Source organism: Labrus bergylta, chromosome 16 (genome assembly GCF_963930695.1).
Source record: "Labrus bergylta chromosome 16, fLabBer1.1, whole genome shotgun sequence".
Taxonomy (NCBI): domain Eukaryota; kingdom Metazoa; phylum Chordata; class Actinopteri; order Labriformes; family Labridae; genus Labrus; species Labrus bergylta.
In genome coordinates, this window is record NC_089210.1 from 5,099,605 (window position 1) to 5,115,929 (window position 16,325).

Sequence of the window (16,325 nt, forward strand, 5' to 3'; positions counted from 1 at the left end):
GGTGAGTGTCACATGTAGGCCTTCACCAGTCACTCAAAAAGGATTAATTGAGACGCATGAATGAATCTCTGTCAATTTAAATCAGCTCCAGATTTGAGATGGACATTTTTGAAGTGCTCATAGTAGAAATCATTACAATGGCTGGTAGTTGGAGCTCGCAGGTGGGCAGGCCTACAGCACACTAACACTGGCCCCTCTCATTTAAAGGAGCCGGATCTCAGAGCCGAATCATTCCCCGACAGATACTTCAGCAGCTTTAAAGGAAGGAGGGGAGGAAGGGAGGAAGGAAGGATTATCGGAGGGGGGGGGGCGCGCAAATAAGCGAGAGGAGAGAGGAAGGTAAAGGAAGGAGGGAGGAGAGGAAGGTAAAGGAAGGAGGGAGGGAGCGGAATTAGTCAGTGATAGAGGGGAGGAGAGGAGGCGAGGCGGCGGGTTGTTCTGCCGAGGTGGACGTGGCGGGTCCGGCGGAGGGAGCTACAAGTGACGGGCCAGCGGAGCCGAGCCATGAAACGGACTGCGACCCGGACCCCCCGCAGGTAACGTGAACCTAGTCCGGGCTCGTTATCACCAGCAGCCTGCCTTGCATGCTTTTTTTTTTTTTTAACACAACGCAGTTTCCTTCCTCTCTTCCTCTCGGTGTTGCCGCTCGGCTCCTTGACAGACCCGGACCCGGAGTGTGTGTGTGTGTGGTGTGTGTGTGAGTGTGTGTGTGTGTGTGTGTAGCCGCAGATTTGGATCTCCTTTTGTGCGCCGCTCCCCGCTGCGCCGCTAAATGCAAGAAAGAGCCGCAGCTAACCCTCTCTGCCCACCTCCTCCACCCCCCCTCCTCTCCTCTCTTACTCCCCGCTGCACTCTCACTTTCTCCCCCATGCTAACACCTAGCCTAGTTAGCTTAGCAGGGCTGCCAACGACGTTAGTGTGATAAACAAGATGGCCACTGGCTAGCCGCGTTAGCACGCAAAACATGGCATCCTGCCCTGTCTTTGTACGGCAGAACAGCGGATTTTATGCCCTCTGTGTCATGTTGTGTTTTCACTCCGGGCTTCCAGGGACATATTAACTTTTAAAAAAAAACCTCGGTGCACATGAACGGGAGGTTGTGGTGTGTGAATGTGGAGCTGGACAGGGGAGGAAAGCAGCGCCAGATTCCTGCAGTCAGAGTCTGCGTGGCGGCTTCCAAAAAAAAAAAAAAAAAAAAGAGGCACCTGAGTGTTTGAAGACACCAGACAGGTAAATCTGAAAGTTTGTCACCGGGGGGCTGCTGCAGCAGAAAGACAATCTGCTCCAGTCTGACTTACAGGACAAAAGAGGCAGAGGTTTTTTTTTGTTTTTCTTTCTCTGCTTAGACAAGGCTACAAACTTTTCTGTGTGTGTGTGTGTGTGTGTGTGTGTGTGTGTGTGTGTGTGTGGCCGCTGCAGAGCTGCAGGAGTAGTTGTAGTAGTAGTAGTAGCTGTGTTGTTGTAGTAGTCACCGTTTCATGCACTTTAAAAGTCTTATAAGACTCAAGTCGTTGTGCTGAAACATGACTTCTTGCAGAAACTTTCCAAACAAAGAGGTTCTCCTCCTCCCTCTGCTGGAGAACACTTTGACTTCTGTCTGTTTTTTTTTTCTTTCAGTGTGCATATTCAGATTTTTGGGCCACAGTTCTCTTTTTTTTTTTTTTTATTGAACTTCCTGCTTGACTGTTCATGATAGAGGAAGATCCCAACAGGTCAAACAGGAAAAAGATAATTAATCCAGCAACATTTTTAAGAGAATGAAGCATAAGTTTATTGTTATTTATTAATGATGATCATCAGGTGCGTACTGAATCCAGCCCATCAAATCACAGCTCAGGTTCTGATTGAGTCCTGCATAGCTTCTCTCCACATTCAGCGAAACAAAAAAATGTAAAAAGATCACGTGCATCCTTTTTAGGTGATGTCCGTCGGTTGTCTTTGTTACTGAAGTTACTCGTGTTTGTAATGGCTCCTCTCAGTTTTCTTCACTTTTTGTTATTGGTCAGTAAATGTAAAGATGATCTAAAGCGGGGATTGGCCGACTTTGGTGACAGCAAGGGCCACATTTATTTAATTCTCATTGCCAGAGGGGCCAAATTAAACGATTACAATCAATTATGCCTCAACATATACCAGCGATCAAATATTATTATGGACGTATTTCTGGTTTTCATGATTTCATGGCAGATTTCATCATGTTTTCTTCATGTTTCCAATTAATTGATGTGTGACAAATTGACCTGAGGGCCACGATAAGGGTTGATGGGGGCCGCCAGTTGCCCACCCCTGATCTAAGAGTCATCACAGTTTGTCTAAACCCGGCCCTTACTTTTACTTCTTTTTATAGTCTGATGTTTTTTTTTTTAATATGCTCAGAAATTGTCAGGAGTTTGGTCGGTGGTTGTGCAAAAATATTCTTAGTGAAGCAAGTTTCACAGAAAGTTTGTGACAGGGGGCCTCCAGTATTTTTAAACCTGAGTACTGTTCTAACTTATTTTGGTGTCTCAATGACATACAGGAACATCAGGTCTTGATTCTTTGAGGTTTTAATTCCTGCAACATAGTCTTTGTTTGACGAAGTCTGTCCTCCTAAAAGTCATTTTTGTTCCCCCCAAACAGGCTCAGATTATTAATGTAATCTATTAGAATCAAAGTGTCTGATGATATTACAGAAAGGATCCCTGAAGAGAAAAGAAAGATTATTTAGTCACTTGACTTCACTCTTCAGAGCCACCACACTCCAGTGACAAAAACCCAATTTTTACGTTGAATAACACAGAAGTTCTTCAGCTGCCTTGACTTGTTTGTTTGTTTGTTTGTTTTTATTGTGTTGTACTAACAGCCAAATCACCTCTGTCTCCCACCCCCTCGCTCTCCACAGGCTGGTCTAAGTCAGGTTGTGTTGCTGACATCAGAAGGACGATTGTTGGATTCCCAGAAGAGACACTCAGGGAAACGTCCCCTACCTCTAAGCCTCTCCCCTCTCAGGACAGGTACACTTACTCGAAGCAGGGAGAGAGGACGTACTTGTGGACGAGGAGGAGGAGGAGTGTTGTTCCAGATTGAGGTGAGGAGGGTTAGCTCCGCCCCCCACCATGACAGACTTGGAGAGTGAGTGTTTAAGCCTCGGCATGCCCCCTGAATGCGGCTCCCCTCCGTCGCCTCTTGACACCTCCCTGCAGGTGGACTGTGGCTCAGGGACCACCTCCTCTGACTCAACGCCCACCATGGTCCTCATGTCCTCAGACTGCCCCACCCCCACACTAAGCTCGCTGGCGGCGGAGATCGCCGAGCCCCTGGTGATGCTGCCGTGCGTGAAGAGCGAGCCAGAGGACGGAGACCTGGAACCCATCCGGACCGTGGACCTGTCTGAGATCCAGCCGCTGTCCACTGCTGAGCTGGGCCACGACCAGATCAAGATGGAGATCAGCGGCCTCGACTACATCAAGTCAGAGCATCACTGTCACCACGACAACCCCCACCTGGGCCATTTCCACCACACTGATGTCGCAGAGCTGGACTACAAGTCGCACTACGAGCCGAGCTCCGTGTTCGACTACATCTCTCAGGTAAACATGAGACCTCATGATAGACCACCAACCTGTTGTCACAAACGGATATTAAGGGGGCGCTTACACCAGGAAAACTGTACCAAGCCTTTCTGCCTAATCACGTAAAGCCGTGCATGTGTTGCAACCGTGGTCAGGTCCGGTTAGTCCTGGAGTGTGAGTGCAGGCCAGCAGGGGAATAGGGAGGGCAGTTGTGCTTAAGCGTGGTACATGACAACTTGGCCTAGAGTGAGTGCGCCTTAAATGACACGCCTGACAAAACGGTGAACTTTTTAGTTTTTTTTTTATTGGCTTTGTTATTGTTCACGCAGCTGCAGGAGCAACAAGCTGACAGGAATTCAGCTTTGCACACTCTTAATGAGCTGTCAGTTTTCATTCTTGATAAAGGTTTTTACCACAGACTCTGCTCCTCCTCCTCAGAAATAAACAGACCTGGTGAAATGAGATTTTTGGAGAGAAAAAGTGGATGTTCTGTATTTTTGGATCATTCCCCCGTCCTCATGACCTAAACTGCATGAACATCATTCTGAATAGTGTGAATTATCATCACAGCAGCAGCAGCAGGATCCAGCTATCTGATATTATGATGAGATGTTTGCGAGTAGCAGAGAGTCTTACCCTGCTGAGATCTTAATATCATTAAGATACGCCTCTAATCCCTTTAGACAGAGAGCTGCTTACAGCTCTGAGCTACTCTAAAACCAGTACAGAACAAACAGGGAGTGATTAAACTCTGATGGTTCATCCCTGCAGGATCAGACCTTTTAGAGCCTGTGTCCACTAACAGAGTGCTTCTCGCTGCCGCTTACTGTAAGCCCTACAGCGTGCTGCGTGATGTTTTCTGTTGTTCAAGGAAAGTTGACAGAGAAAACATAAAGAAATGGGAAGGAGTCATATCAGAGAGCAGCTAAAGACCTGAAAGTAGTATCGTCTGAATTCACGAGATAAACTGTGCAAGTTAAAAGACAAGTTCTTCTCATGTTGTTGTTGTTGACTAACATTGTTTATTTGGATCCCCATTAGCCACTACCTAAGTAGCGACTCCTCTTCCTGGGGTCCACTCATACAAACATGAATTTAAAATCCACACAGACGATATCAGGAGTCACTCCTTCTTGGCATTGATTTCATTTAATTTCTGTTTCGTTTATTTCCAAAATTATTAATATACAAAATAATTGGTTGGTTCAAGGTTTCTTTATTCGTCTCCTTAGGGAGAAATTTGTCTAGGATGCTGGGAAATTGCTGCATGGACAATACATGGAAAACAATATAAAAACAGTAATTACAAATGTGTAAAAAACATTTAACTTCTCCGTGCTACAGTTCATCCAAACGTCTGCTTACCTATCCATACGCACACACACACACACACTCCTACAGTCACAGGCACATGCACACTGTGCACATGTACACCACTCCAGACAGTTTCATACATGCATACATGTCTACAGTTATCGGTACATTTCGGGCCTCCTGGTTTTCCGTTCCTCCTCTATTTTTTGCTCATTAAAGAGCTTAACTGAAAAAGGGACTAGTGAGTTTTTGAAGCGGTTGTGTTTGCACAGAGGAACCCTGTACCTTCTCCCCGAGTTCAACAAAACATATTCAGAGTGCAATACATGGGAAGTGTCCGATAAAATGCCCTTGGCCTGTGTGATTGTGGCCTGCTCAAAAAGATCCTGGGGGGTAAGAGGGGCACACATTCCCATGATCTTGCCTGCTGTCTTAACCAGGCTGAGGATCTGAGCTTTATGGACTCTGTTGTTGCTCTGTAAAAGATGAACATAATGTTTTTTACATGCACCTCACATACACTGGTGAGAGAGAATTGACATTGATAAGCTTGGCAGTGCTCTAAAAGTTTTACTATTTTCAAGTGAAAGCTGTGAGCACTGCAGCTGGAGTTGAGGATGCTGAGCTCTGAAAAGGCTGAACTGATTTGGTTTTGCATAGAAATGGTCGCTGCCAGTGCAGAAGACGACATGAGTGGACACAGGCTCTTCCTATGGAGTTTATTAAATAACTAATGTTCAGTTTCTGAGCAGTACAAGTGTTTAAATATAGAGGAGGCAGAGAGCAGAAAGTGATTAAGCCAACATATCACTGTACTGTTAAAGGACTGTGGTGAGAATAAAATCTGAAGATGTTTTTTTTGTGTTTGGGTTTCAGGTGACGGACACACTCGAGTACATTAAGTCGGACCACCATGTGGACCTGCAGTGTTACTACACCGAGCTGGGCTCCCTGAAGTGTGAATACCCCGAGGCCAGCATCATGTCAGGTCCGCACAACGCGCTCGAGTCCATCCACATGGCCGAGCTCCGCACCGAGCTCAACAAGCTGCGGCCCGACGCGCTACTCCTGGACGGCATGGGCAAATCGGACCCTGAGCTCGGAGGTGGGGTTCTGTACGAGCTGCAGCCAGCACAGGACAGGAAGGCTACAGCTGAGGGGAGCGGAGGTGCTGTGCCTACAACCAAAACACAGAACCCGACTGCGAGGAAACCTAGAAACATGCTGGGCGAGAAGCCGTTCTCGTGCACGCAATGTGGCAAGAACTTCAGCACGCTGGGAAACCTGAAGACGCACCAACGCATCCACACCGGGGAGCGACCCTACACCTGCTCGCAGTGCGGCAAGAGCTTCGGCCAGGCCGGGAACCTCAAACGCCACCAGCTTATCCACACGGGCCAGAAGCCGTACGTATGCGCTCACTGCCCCAAAGGCTTCACCAAAGCGGATGACCTGCGCTCGCACCAGCGCCTGCACACCGGCGAGCGTCCGTTCATCTGCGTCACCTGCGGAAAGAGCTTCGGCCAGTCCAAAGAGCTGAAGGCTCACCAGTTGAGCCACACGGGCGAGCGGCCGTTCTGCTGCCAGCACTGCGGCAAGAGCTTCAGCAAAGAGTCCAGCTACCAGAACCACGTGCAGATCCACACAGGCGAGAAGCCCTTCACCTGCTCGCAGTGCGGAAAGACATTCAGCAACTCGGGCGTCTTAAAGACCCACGAGAAGATCCACTCGGGCGAGCGGCCGTTTGGCTGCACGCAGTGTGGGAAGAGCTTCGGCCGCCTCGGACACCTGAAGGCCCACCAGCAGATCCACACGGGGGAGCGGCCGTACGCCTGCCCCCACTGTGGGAAGACTTTCAGCCAGTCAGGTCACCTAAAAGCTCACGAGCAGATCCACAAGCGAGAGCGCGTGGACACGGCGAGTAGCAGCAGCAGCAGCAGCAGCGTGGGCAGCGACAGCAGCTAAAAGCGACTCAAACACCCTTTAACCTCGCGCAAAAACACAAAGTATTATTCCTCTTTTTTTATAAAAAACATATATTACCTTTCCTTATCAAACTTTTCTTACATTTTCATACCTTTTGTGCTCTTTTTATCTGTGGGCAGGGCGACTCTGACTCATTTGCTCTTATGCAAGTGTCTCTGTGTGTGTATGTGTGTGTGTGTGTGTATGTATGTGTGTGTGCGTGTTGTGGTCGTGTGTGTGTGTATGGGTGTAGATACTCTGTAAACTGGTCTGAGTGTTGAGTCCAGGTCCCAGGACTTACTTTGGAGTACTTATTGATACACAAGCACAAATACTGCAGTACCCCAGTCTGAGTACTTCTTAAGTTTTTTTTTTACTGAAACAGACCAGCAGCTCCGGACTGACCAGGACCCTGCTCACGGAAAACACAGCTTTGTTAATTTTTTACTGTTCCTAGAGCAGTATTGGACAGAAAGTACTTCAGAGAGAGTACATGTACGTACACTTCAGAGTCACGTTCTGTGTGTTACTGTAAACCTGAGTTAATCGGTCACAGAGTGTGAACAACACAGCAGAAGAAATGTTTTACAGTGAAATCAGAATTCAGCTCGTCACTTCAAGTGTCTTTTTCTTACCTGGATTAAATCCAGGGGAGATTCTGCACACAAACAAATCTGATGACAATCTATATTTTATTCCTGTGATTGATTTGAATGAGGGTCGGTCCTGCTCCAGTCCAGAGGAGACGCTGATTTAAACTGAGATTTGGAAGTTAAAGAATCAGCTAATCTATCATAGCTGAGTTTTTTCATTTCATTTGAACACAAACACTCAAAGTTAAGGCTTGAATAATCACAGTATTTCTCTGTGATGATTTTGTTTTCCAGCTTTAATGGATAAAAAAGGACATCAGAGGTAAAAAAAAAAAAAAAAAGATCACTGTGTTTTTTTCTTTTTTCTTTTACATTAGTGCTCTAATTGTGTCTTGTTTTATAAACCCAGCAAACCTCTCAATTTTTTCTATGATGCGTTATGACCATACAATTCTTAAAGATTCAGGCAGATTTATCTTCTGTACGGCACAACAAAAACTCCATCATCATTTAGTCCTTCATTTTAAATTCAAATTCTAATACAAAATCTGGATTTGTCGTTTGTCTGAGATGCTATTTGATTAGATTGTCTAAAAGTTTTTCTGTCTCCAATGAGGGTTTTAGTTATCTTTAGCAAACGACTTCAAATCAAAGCACAGATGGTATTAACATTCATTAGTGTAATTATTTTTTAAGCCTGAGTTCTGTCAAACGGCAGCAGGTAGAAAATGTGTTTGAGATTAAAAAAAAACATGCAGGTTGTTACTTTCAAGAACTTTTGGAGAATCTGAAATAATGTTTTCAGAATCCGATCTCCCTCCATGAGATCAAAACTCATCTTTGCCTTTACACGTGTTTGGTAAGCAGGGTCCTGGTTCATATTCCTCAGTGTAAGTGTTAAAGTACTCCGGAGTACTTTTCAATCTTTGCCAAGCGTGAGTACTTATTTTGGAGTACTTGCTGCCAGTTTTGTAGTATTTCCTTACAGGTATGGGTACTTGCAGGTGTACACTCTTGTTACTGTACTGTAAAATATCTGATGATATCATTTAGATATATCTTTTCAACCAGTATTGATTGATTGATTAATCAGGACACATTATCTTTTTTGTTGTTGATGATGATAATCTGCTGATGACATTCCTTCAAATCATTCCAGTTACATGATGAACTCCAACAGGACCAAACACATCAGCGACCCCCCCCCCCCCCCCCCCCCCCCCCCCTTTCAGATCGCTCACTGTGTACAAATCTTCTATTGATAATGTCATTCCTAAAAAAAAAACTTTGAAATATGAAAAAAAAAAAATACTGCAGCAAAAAAGAGCAAATTGATGCAGCATCTTGTACTGGAAACAGAATTATTAAAGAAACTAATGACACATCTCGTTTTCTGTTGTCTTTGCACTGAACACTGAAGCGCCAAAAAAACTGCAGTTCCTCAAGTGTCCACTTGGCGTATCTTCAATAAGTGAGTTAATCCTGTTAAAATGTCCAGCTTAAACAGCAGAAATAAACATGTTTACTGCCTTGTACAAGGTCTCAAAAGTGTGTTTTTTAACTGGTTAAAACTACTCTGTTGAGTTTTTAATATAACTCACCTGATAAAACTATACTAAGACTTAGAGTGACAGGTGGGAGCTGCTAGCTGTCTGCATGGTGGGATCATAGACTAGATATTAATGGATGAAGCCGGAGCGACGTCAGCCATGTGTTACGGCAGGAGGCTCATCGGTAGCCCCCGTCATGCCGTTCACCATACCCCGCCTGTTAGCTCATAGAGTCTTTGTCATACGTTGATTTATTGGTGGCAGCCTGAGCATTGGGAGTCAGGATTGTTGTTGGCCTTCCCTGCAGGGACCCTTCAAGGGATGCAACACCCTAATTGAGACACAGCTAATTACATTCACTAATGAAGACTGAGATTTAATTATGAAAAATCCACTTCCACAGTGTTTTTGAACATATATTCTGGTAACCTGAGTGTCTACCGACCCACAGAATGTGAAATAACCCCATCCAGTCCTTTGTTTGTGGTCTGCATAAGTCTTACAACAGAGAAAAGTGCTCCGTTTGAAATTTGCTCTCCTTGTGATGTCACAGTGGGATTCTGGTAAAAAAAAAAATCCCCTCCCCTTCCCTGGTGTCTCCATCCATGGACTCCACCGCCAGCGTAGAGCAAAACTTTTGCACAGGTCTGCCATATGTATTCTCGCTAGGGAAGGAGTGATGTCTACCGGGGGGGTGCTCATTGTATTTAAAGAGACACACACACCAAAACAGAGCGTTCTGAGAGAGCTGGTTTATACAGGGTCACAAACCTCCTCTGATGCTTGACTCATGTTATATTTTGATCACAGCACAGATGTTTCATTTAGACCACAGGGGGGTTTGTTTGAAAAGGTGGAGAAAGGGGGATAGTATGTCCTCTTTAATTGAAAGCTCTGTGAAGAAGCTTCGGCGTAACCTGCTTTCTATAATGCATCTATATGATCTATAATGCATCCAGCTCCTTGTTGTTCCTGGAGATTTCAAATAAATATTTAAACCTTCATTAGCAGGTGGGATGTTCATTAGTCATTGATTCTGCTGAGAAGATCATACATAAGTTAATAGCTTTGGCACCCTCAATACGATCCTTTGTTGGGATTTTGTTTTTTTAATACATAATAAATGTTTTTCAAATATCAACTGAACCATTTATGTTGAAGGGTTTTCATTAAGTATTTCTTCAGAGACTTTCGGACACATTTGTATGAGTTAAGTAAAGTTTTATTCCTTGCAGCATCAGACAGAAGATTTTTTTTTAAACTCATTCCCTGCCAAGGCTTACAAGGTTCAATCCCCCCTCTAACACCCAGAATCTATGGAGTCATTGTGAATTAAAGCTGAGTAGAGAATGAAGTGATAGATCTGCAGCCTGGGTCGGCATGCAGAGAGTTAATTGGTTGAGGCTTGACTTCGGTTCAGACAGACGTGTAAGTGGTCTCAGGCCGTCTCTTCCACCTCGATGACCTTTGTGACGACTGTGGTGGTGGTGGTGGTGGAGGAGGAGGAGGAGGAACTGCCGTTCATGGCAGAGGAGGCCAAACCGGAGGAGGACATGGAGGAGGAGACCATTGAAGATCTGAGAGAGAGAGAGAGCAAAGATGATACAGGAAGTCAGAGAAACACAAGAACACCAAGTGAAATTATGTTTTCAATAATGAATGGCTGTTTTCAATCACTAATATTGGGTATTTTCCAGATTTATTTGAACATTTTTATATGGTAGTTAAAATGGCCAACACCCGAATTCAACAAGAGTCTTTGGCCAGTGTCGTGGGTGAAATGCTTTCTACTTTTGTATTCTGAAAATCAATCAAACAAATCTCGGTTCAAACAATTTGAAGTTGAGTCATTCCTTGAGAACTGTTTTTTGAATCATTGGTTTCCAGATTTCCCTGTATGCCTTGTGATCACCCCCTCTTTTAGGAGAGAACTATATAACATCTTGTTTTGGGATAAAAAAACAAACACATTTTTAACAAATGGTCTCTCTCTCAAAGGATCTTTTGTTAAAGTTAACGTTGCAGCCATTACAGCCTATTTCACGTGTGTAAAACAATCTAGCGGGGCAATTACAACATTTTTGGTGCCTTTTAGTCCCTTTGTTCCCAAAACAAGTGATAAAATACAAATAGTGCCGAGGATTCAATAAAGAAATAAATGATCCTCAAAGTTCGAAGCAGAAAGAAATCTGTGATCTCTTCTTACAAAGCTCCCTCTCCGTCCATCAGCCTCCTGTACTCGGCGATCTCCATCTCCAGCCTGGTCTTGATGTCCAGCAGCATCTGGTACTCCTGTCCCTGACGCTCCAGGTCGGCTCTCAGCTGAACCAGCTGCTCCTCCAGACTGGTCACCTGCACACAGGTACGCTCAGTGTCAGAGCTGATGCTCAAAAAAATCCAATACTGACTTTAATGTGCTGCTAGCAGTCGTAACAGCTCACCTGACACTGATATGCGTTCATCTGCATGCCATAGCGGCTCTGGACCTCGCTCAGTGTGGCTTCAAGAGATGCTTTCTGCAGAGTGACAGACCAGTTAGTGTTTGATTTGATCATTTTTTACCTACATATATGTTAAATAATTTATTATTTGGCTCCTTTTTGATAAAAAAAAAAGGCTCTTTAGTGTGTTTTTATTTTGACATCGCCTGTCCTCCATGTGTCATTCTTTGAATGATGAAGGTAATTAATAAACAGTAACTAAACAAGACTCTTGATGAAAGTAACAATAAAATATAAACATGGATCTTCTTAAAACACTGAAACATTGGTTTCGATCAGGAATCAATCAACGCTGCCAAGTGCTACAAGTGTCCTCACCATGCTGAGTTGTGACTGGAGCTCGATCTCCAGACCCTGAAGCTGACTCTTCACATCCTTCACCTCTGTTGATGTTGATTTCATCGTCATCTCTGTTGTTGCCACTTCCTGACTGATCTCCGCCGACTGAGACAAGAGAATAAGGAGAAGGTCACTAAAACAAAGAGAACGAAAACCCACAGGTGTGGAGATGTGCAGGTTCTGTTCCCCACCTTAGCCTGGAACCAGGACTCGAGCTCTCTCTGGCCCTTGGCGGCAGATGCCTCATACGTCTCTCTGATTTCCTCCAAGACTCTAGTGAGGTCAGCCTGAGGGGCGGCGTCCACCTCCACGTTCACCTGCCCGCTCATTTGAGTGCGCATGGACATCAGGTCCTGCAGGAGGAGGAGGGGTTAGTCAGCTGATCATTACGGTCTGAATGTCAGGGATTGAAACATGACCAAAGCTGGACATGACAGCTCCCAAAACATTAAGAGTCAACAATTTTATTTCGCTCGCACTGACTGGTTGTTGTATAGGTCATAAAGCCCAATTCCTCCATGTTAGCAGATGGGAAACGTTTAGCCAAGAAAATCAGAAAAATGTCAAATACAATTTTCTTAAACATAGTTTCAATCATTATAGTTATTTCTTATTTCATTACCTCCTCGTGGTTCTTCTTCATGGACACCAGCTCTTCCCTCAGAGACTCTGTCTGCATGATCAGGTCGGTCTTGGCCACGCCCATTTCTCCCAGCAGCATCTTCAGACCGGCAATGTCGGCCTCAACTGACTGACGCATCGACATCTCGTTCTCAAACCTGCATCGGGTTATACGGCATCAAAGTACGGTCAAAAAGGACTCAGAGTCTAAGGAATGATAAAAGTTAGTGCAGGTTTCTCAAAATGATTCCTATATAATAAGTCTTTGCTTCGCAGAACTCAGCATGTTATTGAGTGAATCAAGTTGCTGCATTCCCCACAGTGGCCACCAGGGGGGGAGTGATGCTGCTTATAATGAGGAGGATCTGTATCTCTGAGGACAGAGAAACAGTCTGACAGACTCTCTCTGGATCTATCGTATGTGAATGATTATTGTTTGTTTCATGTTTCACATTTTGCAGGAAAGAAAAATGAACTGGAAAGTTAACGTTACTGACTTCATTCTGAAGTCGTCCTGAGCCAGCTTGGCGTTATCGATGCTCAGCATGACTGTTGCTTTGAGGAGGATGGCGTCCTGGATCTACACACACACACACACACACACACACACACACACACACACACACACACACACACACACACACACACACACACACACACACACACACACACACACACACACACACACACACACACACAATGATCAGATTTCACCACAGAAGTTACATTCAGAACATTTATCCGTTACTTCTCTTTGAGTCCTCCTGCTGCCAATCAGACTTCAAAACATCCTCCCTTCAGTCTGATCAATTACAGCCACTGGTTTATAGAACAAAGGTAACCACATTATTAATATTGGAAAACAAAATTATGAGCTGAAGTGAATTTTAAATCTGTTTTACGTGCAGCATTATAAACTCTGATCAAAGAATCTGAGGTGTGGCAGGCTGACCTACATCAGGGACACTTGAGTCGAATATACCAGGATCAATGAACACCGTTATCGGGTGTGGTCGACCTGTTTTTATTTCATCCATCCGATCCCTGTGTCCTCTGCTTCACCACAGCTTTTGTATTTTCTTGATTTTTTTGTTATGTTGAGAGATGCCAAAGTTGGAAACTGCTGATGCAACAAAGTAAATTTCCCTGCTATATTTTGTTAGTTTTGATTTGTTTTTAGGTTTACAGGGAAAATAGTTTTTTCCCTTTCTTCATTTTATGCATTTATGTATAAATTGACAACTACAACCATCTCACAACTTGTCATATAAAAAAAGTAGTTATAGAAAGTGAGTCCCTGGACGACAGCTTAGACTACAGACAGTGCACAACATTTCCCATAGTACCCCTCTTCCTCACCATTCCCTGCATCTCAGAGATGGTGGCGTAGAAGGCGCTGTAGTCCCTGGTGGAGGGGCCGACCTTGCTCTCCACAAACTGCCTGATCTTCAGCTCCAGCTCGCCGTTGGCCGTCTCCAGAGTGGCCACCTTGGCCAGGTAGGTGGCCAAACGGTCATTCAGATTCTGCATGGTGAACTTCCCGTTCCCGATGACGCTGTCGTCTGCAGCTGCGCCGCCACCAAAACCTGCACCAGCACCGAAGCCAAAGCCGCCACCGCCTCTACCACCGCCACCACCAGCAGAGAAGGTCCTGCTGGCCTGGGAGACCCTCACACCTCCATCTATCGCTCCTCCTGCAATGCTGTACGAGCTCATGCCTCCGCCCATTGATGATCTTCCCATGCCAAAACCTGCGCCACCTCCATAGCTGCTTCCTCCACCCATCATGGAGTTCCGTGTGGAATAAGAGGACATCATTGTCATGATGATGGAGTAGGAAGAGGAGCCGTCTGTCTGTCTGTCTGATCTCCGGTGGAGGGAAAGAGGAGAGAAGTGAGGAGAGACGGATCAGCCTGCTCCTTTTAAAGCTGCTCAGTTGGGCTGAGCTGCAGGTAAGGGGCGGGGTCGAGGGTCCACACCCCCCAGAAGGAGGATGTAACACCAGACCTGAATTCTTACGAGTTTTTTTTTTTACACTTTTGCACTGCACATATTTTAAAGTGAAATAAATCAGTCCATGCTGTAAGCTAGTTCAGACGTGTTTAAGGTATGTTAAAAAAAAGCTTCATGATTTCTCTGCAGGACTTTGACTGTAAGGTTTCCTTGTCAAGCTTTGATAAATCTCCAATGAATGTCCTGCAGCTCATTCCAAACTCTGCAGCTACAAATGTAAAAACTAATTTAGTTTAAAACACTTCATCCCAGCATTAACTAGTTAATCACGATTAAATTATGTAATATCCACCCCATGACATCAAACATTTCATTTTTTCACTGTTTCACTTTTAGCGTTTTTTATTTAGTTTTTTTCCAGAATCAGTTTTCTTTTTCTGTGGTTTAGTTAATGCACAGCTCTGGTTAATACATAATACGAAATATTTATTATAATACAGAAGTTACTTACCTCAACTATGTAATGCACATTAATTATCAGTCCACATAAACCCATTTTTAGAGAAATATAAACAAACAAAAATGTAAAACATTTTCTTATTGTGGTCAACCGCTCCCATACTTGCAGTGGGCCCCGAAGCACGCCACTCATCCCAACAACAACCCGGTCAACATCCTAGCTACCACCTAAACCGGTGAATTTCCTCAGGAAATACTGGGCTTCAACCTTAAAGTATTTATATGCGATTTTTCACACTTAAATATAATAGAAATCAAGTATCTCCTCTGAAAATAACTCTGTGAGTCATGACTGTCTACATTGGGTGTGACACCCGAGTCCCACTGTCTGTGATGTTTTCAGAGTTTTCAGAGTCCTATCTTAGTTTGTTTACATCGCCAGGACGGCCGGCTGACTCCTCCCCTCACGTATAAAAGTTGTTTAATTGAGGGACTAGAGAAAAGAAGAATAACATACTGTACTCACTGCTTAACTGTGTTTCTAGATCACGCTCATTTCAGGTCAATTTACATGCAGTGTGAAGATACCAGCATAATAAAGATCGCTAGCATTAGCATGCTAACACAACAATGCACCGCAAGTTGTTTTGGTTTCATGCTGGTGCTCAAGGGCGACATCTGCTGGATCAAAAAAAATCCAGATAAAGCCTTTAAACAACAGGAGGAGATGGAGGCCTGATGTTCATCTATATATATATAGCCTATGGTGCTGACATCTTAATTAAAATGTCTGATATAACCAGAACAAGTCATCTGATGACCCCTAAAATGAACTGGTGAGGGGGCTGACCCCTAGACGATGGACAACTGCATAGCCCTTTTAAATTGCGTATTTCTTACTGGTGGAGTTTAATCTGTAATAAAACATGTGCAGTACCTTCAACATTTGGATAAATCTAGTGGTGTGGTAATTGTAGTGAGTGGTGATTAGTCTGTTAGGGCCCTTGACAAGCAACGCCTCTGATTGTAGTAGCATTAAATGTGACCTCTACATGTTCTTGAGTACTTGTTGTACTCTCTGGCACCGTGATGTAACACACGATCGCTGCAATTTTTTCTCTCCGTCAGCACAAAGAGCTCACAGAGCGGCAGCAGGGACTGAAACACCTCCTGGCAGCGAGCGCTCACCTGTCCGTCTGTCAGTGTCCCTCTTCAGGTGTGTTGCTCTGTGGGAAAACGCCCCTAGCTGACAAAGAGACAGTGCTTTTTTTTTTGTCGTCATGGCGACCTGGAGCTGTGCAGATCCCTGTGATCTGTGGTATGTTTGTGTGATGTATGCGTGTGTGTTTAGTGTGAACTCGCTGCTCTTTGGAGAACGTTTTACCGCTTTCTTAACACGCCTTGATTGTGACATCTGTGAGCCACAGGTGGCATGGATTGTCACATCAGAATAAACAAGCTGCTCATGAACTTCATCCC

General features: G+C 44.6%; 2 protein-coding genes across 3 annotated transcripts; one reads left to right on the plus strand and one right to left on the minus strand.

The window, feature by feature from the left end:
• The first annotated feature begins 294 nt into the window (after window positions 1-294).
• si:dkeyp-113d7.1 (uncharacterized protein LOC407709 homolog) lies at window positions 295-8,805 on the plus strand. Of its 2 annotated transcripts, none has more exons than XM_020656929.3 (3): window positions 295-536; window positions 2,882-3,569; window positions 5,742-8,805. In XM_020656929.3, the coding sequence occupies exons 2-3, from the start codon at window positions 3,096-3,098 to the stop codon at window positions 6,828-6,830; spliced, it is 1,563 nt and encodes a 520-aa protein (XP_020512585.1). In that variant the 5' UTR covers window positions 295-536; window positions 2,882-3,095; the 3' UTR covers window positions 6,831-8,805. The 2 variants fall into 2 exon arrangements, with proteins under 2 accessions (XP_020512585.1, XP_065820895.1); XM_065964823.1 differs by lacking the exon at window positions 295-536 and adding an exon at window positions 636-1,230.
• Window positions 8,806-10,173: 1,368 nt separating this feature from the next.
• LOC110001440 (keratin, type I cytoskeletal 13) lies at window positions 10,174-14,328 on the minus strand. Its single transcript, XM_020656930.3, has 8 exons — window positions 13,794-14,328; window positions 12,932-13,014; window positions 12,436-12,592; window positions 12,005-12,166; window positions 11,793-11,918; window positions 11,415-11,489; window positions 11,180-11,325; window positions 10,174-10,550 (listed from the first exon to the last, which is right to left on the minus strand). The coding sequence occupies exons 1-8, from the start codon at window positions 14,256-14,258 to the stop codon at window positions 10,412-10,414; spliced, it is 1,353 nt and encodes a 450-aa protein (XP_020512586.2). The 5' UTR covers window positions 14,259-14,328; the 3' UTR covers window positions 10,174-10,411.
• Between the last annotated feature and the right edge of the window lie 1,997 nt (window positions 14,329-16,325).

Bases quoted from the DNA above. Each gene is read 5' to 3' on its own strand.
- si:dkeyp-113d7.1 (XM_020656929.3), top strand. From the start codon at position 3,096: ATGACAGACTTGGAGAGTGAGTGTTTAAGCCTCGGCATGCCCCCTGAA. The intron at 3,570-5,741 runs GTAAACATGAGA...TTTGGGTTTCAG, and splicing joins TGTTCGACTACATCTCTCAG to GTGACGGACACACTCGAGTA.
- LOC110001440 (XM_020656930.3), bottom strand. From the start codon at position 14,258: ATGACAATGATGTCCTCTTATTCCACACGGAACTCCATGATGGGTGGA. The intron at 12,167-12,435 runs GTAATGAAATAA...CTCCTCCTGCAG, and splicing joins TGAAGAAGAACCACGAGGAG to GACCTGATGTCCATGCGCAC. The intron at 10,551-11,179 runs GTAAGAAGAGAT...TCTCTCTCTCAG, and splicing joins ATGGACGGAGAGGGAGCTTT to ATCTTCAATGGTCTCCTCCT.